General features: G+C 36.2%; 1 protein-coding gene across 1 annotated transcript in view; it reads left to right on the plus strand.

The window, feature by feature from the left end:
* psmd1 (proteasome 26S subunit, non-ATPase 1) overlaps positions 1-7,890 on the plus strand; it is a 115,452-nt gene that overhangs the window by 49,229 nt on the left and 58,333 nt on the right. The window contains exon 16 of the mRNA XM_072255186.1: positions 1,167-1,231. Within this exon, the coding sequence (XP_072111287.1) occupies positions 1,167-1,231 (65 nt within the window). The remainder of the gene's footprint in view (positions 1-1,166; positions 1,232-7,890) is intronic.

The following is a 7,890-nucleotide window of genomic DNA, read 5'->3' on the forward strand; positions in this document are numbered from 1 at the left end:
CCGCTTATTCCCCATCGACCGCCTCCAAGCGTTGCTAACTGTCAGACCTTCGCTCCAAGTCCACTCCATCCGGTGGTCTACCAACTCCTTCCATTCATGTCTGCTCTCCATCTCTCGCCGACAAATGCCTAGCCACACAGTCATGTGTATATAGAGAGCAGAGCAGTGGGCTAAGCACACACCCCTGAGTTGCGCCAGTGTTGATTGTCAGCGAGGAGGATATGTTATCACCAATCCACACAGATTATGATCTTCCCGTTAGGAAGTCGAAGATCCAATTGCAGAGGGAGGTACAGAGGCCCAGATTCTGCAACTTCTCAATCAGGATTGTGGGAATGATGGTATTAAATGTTGAGCTTTAGTCGATGAACAGCATCCTGACATGGGTGATTGTGTTGTCCAGGTGGTCTAAAGCCATGTGGAGAGCCATTGAGATTGCTGTTGACCTATTGTGGTGATAGGCAAATTGCAATGGGTCCAGGTCCTTGCTGAGGCAGGAGTTCAGTCTAGTCATGCTCACCTCCGTGATATTGACCAGATAATTAGCTCTTAGTTATGTTAATGTGAAGTTGAAACTGGCAGGATATGAGGAGAATTTTCCAATTTGAGAGCTTATTGGTGTCTGTAAGATAGTTTTCCAACGCATTCAGCTCTTCGTCAGGATCCTGACAGTATATCACTTGACAGCATCATCAGTGAACATGATCCTATGCTTGCATGACATCTGTATTTTTGCACTTTCCAAGTGCATCACTGGGGAAGCTGATTTGACTCTCCTCTCACAATCCCTCTTCACTCTTATAATTTATATTGTGGAGTTAATTTTGAATTGAGTTCCAAGAATCACAGATAAATCAGCCTAAAAATAAAATTTATTTTAAATGATCTGTGTATCTACTGTTTACACTTCCATCATGAACAGATTCCTCATAGAAGCAAATTTGAACTTTTTTTTTTGCAAAATCAATAACTTTAGGCAACACAGTGCATGTGATCTAAAAGATTGCAAACTTGTACACAGTGTAGAATTGAGAGGAAAGTTTATTTGCAAGGTGGATTTCAGCTATCTGCATGTCTTTCTGATACTGGTACAATCGCTTGGCAGAAAGTTATACTTAATATTAAAGGGAGACTTCAGAATTGATGAATTTTCCTTGCTCTTTCAGGTGAGTGATGTCAATGATGATGTCAGACGTGCTGCTGTAGAATCTCTTGGATTTATTTTATTCAGGTATAGAATTTTGAATTATTGCAAACCATGGTTTGAAGTGCATTGTATGGTATTTGTTCTACAACCATGACTTATTCTGCCACATGGTGGCGCTGGTTGATATGTTTTCCAATAGGAATGAATCTGCGTAATCTCAAGCACTAACTACTGAAAATACGGACATATGGTATATGCATGGTAGAATTCTTTTTGTGTATTTTCCTTCCCAGACATTCTGTCATAGTCTGTTTCTGCAGTCCCTTTATACCTTAGTTTGAGTTTAAGGGAGCTTTTTCTATTTAATTGTTTTCTACAGCTACAACAAAGTGTGTTTTATTCCATATTAAAAAATATATACTGAAGTTGGTATTACGAACTTGGCAAGCATTAATTTACAATGTGAATGTATTCTGATACCTCATTCGGATGATGGTGTATTCCTTTTGAGTTATATTTATTGACAGAATCTCACCCTTTTTTTTTAAAAAAAAGTGTTTAGTATGGACACTTGGTTTCATTTAATGGTATCAAGCAGCTCTTCTCCTGAGGAGAGGTATAATTTTAGTGGAAGTACTTGGAAATGTTAATATGATTACCTTGAAGCAGAATGTGTGGGCTTGGTAAAGTGATAATTCACTGTTTAGTTATTGGACAGCAAGATTATGCATTTTATTTTTAACATTGGTTATTATTCAAGAATGGAAACTGCTCTGATTCTTATGTTTTTTTACATATTTTCTGTTTTATATGCAAAGTATTGGAGTACCGAATGTCTACCATGAATTAATTAAAACACAGCAACTGAGGCCAACTGATTCTTTAAGCTTGTCTCTCCCAGTAGACACCTTGCCTGCTGAAGGCCATGTAATTTGGTGGGCCAGGCACAAAAAAAGATCATCTCAATTAATGATGTTATTTGGGGTGGTGGGTAGAGAATATGGTGGCATTAGTTAAAGACCTACAGTAGATCACACTGGATGGACCTAGTGGGTACAATTCAAAGCCGGCAAGATTTCATTTTGAATTCCCCAGAAAATAATTCATGAGTTCTTACTGGCCCTGCTTTATTGATCTATGTTTTATAATATGTAGTGGCTCCATATTACAATTCAGTAAGGCATATTTTAAAATGTTTAATCACCAATTTTGCTGTCATATTTGTGATCATTATTGCCTTGTTTAGGATAGTTCTCTGGTCTTAATTCAATCATCTAAACTGGGTAGAAGAATTCTGAGGGAAGAGTGCTTGCATTTCATTTACGCTGTTTGTTTTGCAAAAGACCTCGAGTCATTTCAGGCTTGAGAGGCTACACATAGCACAGAGTTGCACAATATAGCTTGTTGTGTTATTTGTTTCTTAAAGTTAGTAACAAAAAAAACAAAAAGAGCTGTGTTGCCAAACTCAAAAATGTATTATCTTGAGGTAATATACATATAATCTCTTTTAATAACTTAGTGTGTTGAGTCATGTGTTCATTTAACCTGTACCATATTTACTGATGTTAGCAATTTTTTTTACATGTTCTATTTCACTGGAGTTTCCACATTAGTTTCTTTACGACTGCGAACAGTCTCTCAGACTCCTCCTCTCATGTGCTATTGTGACGAATACATGAGGATGGATAGGAGTATATGACATGAAATGTGAAAGGAAATCAGAGGATTTGGGTTAAATCCACATGCTAAAAGAGGCAATTTGCAGACTCCACACAGACAGTACCATAAGTATGTGATGTGAAGTATGTGTTTAAAAAGGAGCAGTTGATTTTTCATTTTTATGGTGATTAACCAGAATTTGTTGAAGGAGTCAATCATCTTGCAGCACATGGGAAGGCAGGGAGACCTCCAGTGTCCCTGACTTCTACACCTGTAAGAAGTGCATCCAGCTGCCTTTTGTGAAGCTTTCAGGATGTTTAACCTTTTGCCTTTTCATCAGTAATAGGAAAAGTTGCACAGGGTTCTCCTGTGTAAGGAGAATGTCTACATTTTCTATACCCACAACACCCACAAATGGGAGGCAAGGGAGTACTTGCATATTCCCAGAAAACAGTCCATATTGCAATTTTCTTCATTGAAAAGCTGTGTCATCTGCACATTGTTTGTTTATATACTTTTTCACAAATTCTGAGAGAGCAAATTTTATTTCATATCTCATATTCTTGGGTAGTAATTTGTAAATTCTGTAAAGGTGAGCTTCTGTTACCTAGACAGCTATATGTAAAACCATGAAAGTGAATTTGAATCTTAAAGATACATTTATCATCTTGAGCCACAACTAAAAGTACTGACTGAAAGTGATGACTAACACTTTTATTGTGTTGTATAATAATGTAACTAGTATTCTGGATGGCAGGGTTTTTTGCACAATTAAATTCTGCATAAGCCAATTACTTATCAGTTTCATTAGAACATAGAACAGTGTTGGACAGACTTTTTTAGCCCATGATCTGATCATGATGCTCATTTATACTAAATGTCCTTGTCTTGTGTGGTGTGTGTGTGTATATATGTGTGTGTGTGTGTGTATGTATATATTCTATATGTCATCAAGCTACCACATGATATGCAGGTGCCTTGCTTAAAGAATGAAGTTAGACTCTCATCTCACGTTCTCTTGTTTTCCTTTGGATTAGTTTAATGTTTTGAAGTTACAAAACATAACAGTCTATCATCCATATCCCTCCATTCCCTTCACATTTATATCTATAGAAACACCTCCAAGTTACCTGCTTCCCTACCACCCTGGTAGCCAATTCCAGGCACCTACCACTCCGCATTTTTAATAGGAAAATTTGCCTGTCATATTGCCGTTAAACCTTGAAGCATGTACTTTGATGTTCGACATTTCTCTGGGAAGATTCTGTCTGTTTCCTACTCTGTCTCTTATAATTTTGAAACTCTCAATCAGATATCACCTCCGTCTCTGACGTTCTAGAGTGGCAGCTCAGGATGAATGATACATTGAGAAATATTGACGAACAAATTGCAATTGGCGAGATTACTTCTAACTGCAATACATTGCACTGCCTTACTTCCTCTATTTGCAGTGAAGATCTGCTTTGGAGTGTGGGCAGTAGAGAGATAAGATTCAATACGAAGTGGATAGAAAAAGGGCAGTTTCTGGATTGTTTTGTAGGCACTCTTGGGATGGGATACCATCCAAAAGTACTTTTAAGAGAAACCAGTCAGGAATTTTGTTCCTATATAAATGTGCTCAGTCTTTTACAGCAGAAAACAAGAAATCCAAAAAAAATGTAGGAAATGCCTGTGATGTATTAAAAATGTGAATGTTGCAGAATAGGTTTACCAGTATATGATTTTCACGGACTTAAAGTGCATTATAGAAAAATATTTAATCATTTATTGTAAACTTGCAACTTTTTGTGGTTTTAACAAAGTATTGGTTCCTGAGAAAGTTACAGAAATACTGTATATGTTCAGACATAAGAATTATTTTAGTTGCTCATGCCTCATGGTCTTTTCTGATCATGATTCAAAGGGTAGGTGCATCATATGAAAGTCAAAGCTGAGTTTATTGTTGTACGTGTAAGTACGTACATCTATGTACAGAGGCAATGAAAACTTTCATCAGCACCACAAGGTGGCATATTCACAACAAAATCATAAATTATACATAACTTTTTACCAAGAGAAAACACAGTTAGAACTAAAACGGCCATTTTAGTGGATTGTTCATATTGTTGCTAAACGGTAGCGATTATGGTTGTGCCAGTTTGTTCAAGAGAATTAGCTGTTCCTGAACTTTATGGTGTAGCACTTCAGGCTTTTGTATCTCCTGCTTGATGGCACAGCCCAGATGGTGGTGATCTTGGATGATTGCTGTGCCTTCTGTGGATGCTACTGATGGTGGGGAGGGATGTGCCTGTGATGTATTGCACAGAGTCAACTACTCTCTGAAGCTTCTTGCATTCCTGTACACTTGATTTACTATAACAGACCATGATGCAAGCAATCAGGAATAGATCAACAATACATCTGTAGAAGTTAGTGTTCAGTGACAAACGTGTGCAGAAATAATTGGAGTTCACTGTAATATTGTTATGTTTTGTTGAATTGTTTGCCAGCATTTTCACAGGTAATATGAAAAGAATGGTCATGAGGATTTCATAGCAATTTGTTTACGTGGTCAACTTAATTCGATGCAAAAGAAGTTATAGGTCCAATGAAGTTGGTAATTAATATAGCAATAAAACCTACCCCGACGTATTGAAAACATCTTGCAATAATACTTTTGTGGTTTCTTTTTCCACAGAAGTTGTTTGACTGGCTAAGTTCTCCCGCATTTTTCTTTTTATTTCAGACTCCAGCATCCACAGTTTTATTTGCTTTGTCCAAGTTAAGTAGTCAGTGTTGGTTACTAAGTGTTACTAAGCTTTGTAAGTAAAACAAAAAGCATAATTACAGGATTTCTAATAGATGATTTGCCAGACTGTATTGGCCATTATTTTAAATGAGTGATGCTTGTAAAGATATAACCCATTTTATGTTTTTGAGACAATTGAATGTGACAGACATTGGACATTAGTACAGATCAAGCAGATGTAATTATCTTTGCTTACAGGAAATGCATTGATGGATAGCTTGATGCTTGGTAACAGTAATGATTGTCTTCCAAACATTATTTCTCTTTCTTGTTACATTTTATCTAAGAAATTTCTGCACAGCCTGTTGTAATAGTGATTTGATGAGGGCAAGTAAAGAGAATATCCTCTCTGTAATGTTTATTCAACACGAGGAATAACACAAACATGAGTAATTCTTCTTCTAAAAATCGTATAGCCATTTTGAGTATCCTAAAATTTTACTGCTGTTATTTAAAATAATTGGGAATTGTTAAATTAGTCCATTGGGTAAATTCTTTGCCAGTCTTTGCTTTTAGTAGATTATTAGGATTTATCAAATTTAACAGTTGATAAAAATTATCTTAATTACTTATCCCAGAAGCAAATAATTTAATTGATGTAGTATGTAAAGATAACTTCAGTTTGCTTGGTAGACAATGTTGGTATTTTGACAATTTCATAGATGACTGTCCATGTTTTAGAACAAAATTCGAGTTACCATCTATGTTTAAAGATACTAGAGAAAATAGTAAATACTGTCAGTTCCACCTTTTTGTCACCACACGTAGGTTCAGTTCTTCCACAATCAAATTAATTTAATTGGGTGAGACAAAGTTGCGTTCCAATTGTGAACTGCTTTATTCCACAGTGATAAAATGCACAAATCATTAAGAGTCACAAGCCAGCTGTTACTTCAGTTCATTAATTAAGAGCATAAAATCTCAAAACCAATGAATGATTTGACAAATTTTCTTAAAAACTTAATTGCTTTTTAGTGAGTCTCAGTGCCCAGAACAATACAGGTTCCATTCAATATGGCTGTTCACTCCCAGATTCTTGGAATCTCTGATGCAATTTTTGCAAGCCCATTGATACATGTAAATTTAAAAAGTTTTCGGATACAGAAATTTAATGTGGCTTTACTAAGTAGATACATCTTATAAATTAAAGATAAGTGAGAATTTTGGCATTTGTTGCTTACCAATTCACAATCTAGTATAGTATGAGCTTGGGCAAGCTTTTACGAGAAAGCACTTAATAACAAATACCTCATTTAAAAAAAAAAATTCTTTCAATAAAAACAAAATGTCCAATGAATTTTTAATTGCAACGAGTCATGGATTGGTTTGACCCCCACCCATCCCCATTATCTAGAATCCTTCTATCGCTCCCTCTGATCACCTAAGCTTGGTGACACCTACCCCTTGAGTTCTCAGACTGTAGACTAGATGACCTAGTTCCACTTAGTTGCTTTTGTACCTTCCACACCCCACTAAAATTGACTAAGGATCTAGTTTTAGTCTTACAATGTTCATGATGGCATTTACAAATGCTATGCTTTCACACTACCTTTATATACTTCTGTATGAACTGCAGTTTCCTCTAACATCGGCAGAAACAATTAGCTTTGGCCCCTGCTATTGATTCCATCATCTTTCTAAGCCATACTTGAACAATTTTAGCACTTCGGTCATCCCTGATCTGAGATTATGTTGCAAAGACAGTCCAAATCTGTAATCCCAGATTTCATTGAATTTCAGCTTTTATCTTGCATCTCTGAAACCTTGCAGCTCAATTATTCAAATGTTTTGCTGTTTGGCCTCCTAACTTTTATAAACATAAAAACTTAAGAATGAAAGAAATGGTAGCAAGAATAAGCATTTCAACACCATGTGCCTGCTTTGCCATACCTTCTGGAACCAAGGCCATCATATTTTGATTGCTTTAATAATCTTAAAAAAAAAAAAAAAAAATAAATCAGCACTTTTTCAGGAAATATGCCCCGTAGTTCTCTTGGATTGAGAATTCCAAAGATTCATTATCCTTGTGAGTGAAGAAATTCCTTCTCAGTTCAAACCAGAGTTGTCAACTTATTTGAGACAAATGCCTAGTTCTAGACATTCCAGCCTGGAGGAATATCATTTCTGCATCTTCCTTCCTCTATCCATAACAACTATGGAATATACAGTATTTCAGATGTGATATCAGTAAGAGCCTTTATATTTGGAGCAAGATATCTCAATTCTTCCACTCAGATTTCAGTGCAAGGATCTCTAGGTCTGAACCTTAAACCTTTCTCTCTAAGTTTGCCTTTCT

This window comes from Mobula birostris, chromosome 4 (assembly GCF_030028105.1).
Source record: "Mobula birostris isolate sMobBir1 chromosome 4, sMobBir1.hap1, whole genome shotgun sequence".
Taxonomy (NCBI): domain Eukaryota; kingdom Metazoa; phylum Chordata; class Chondrichthyes; order Myliobatiformes; family Myliobatidae; genus Mobula; species Mobula birostris.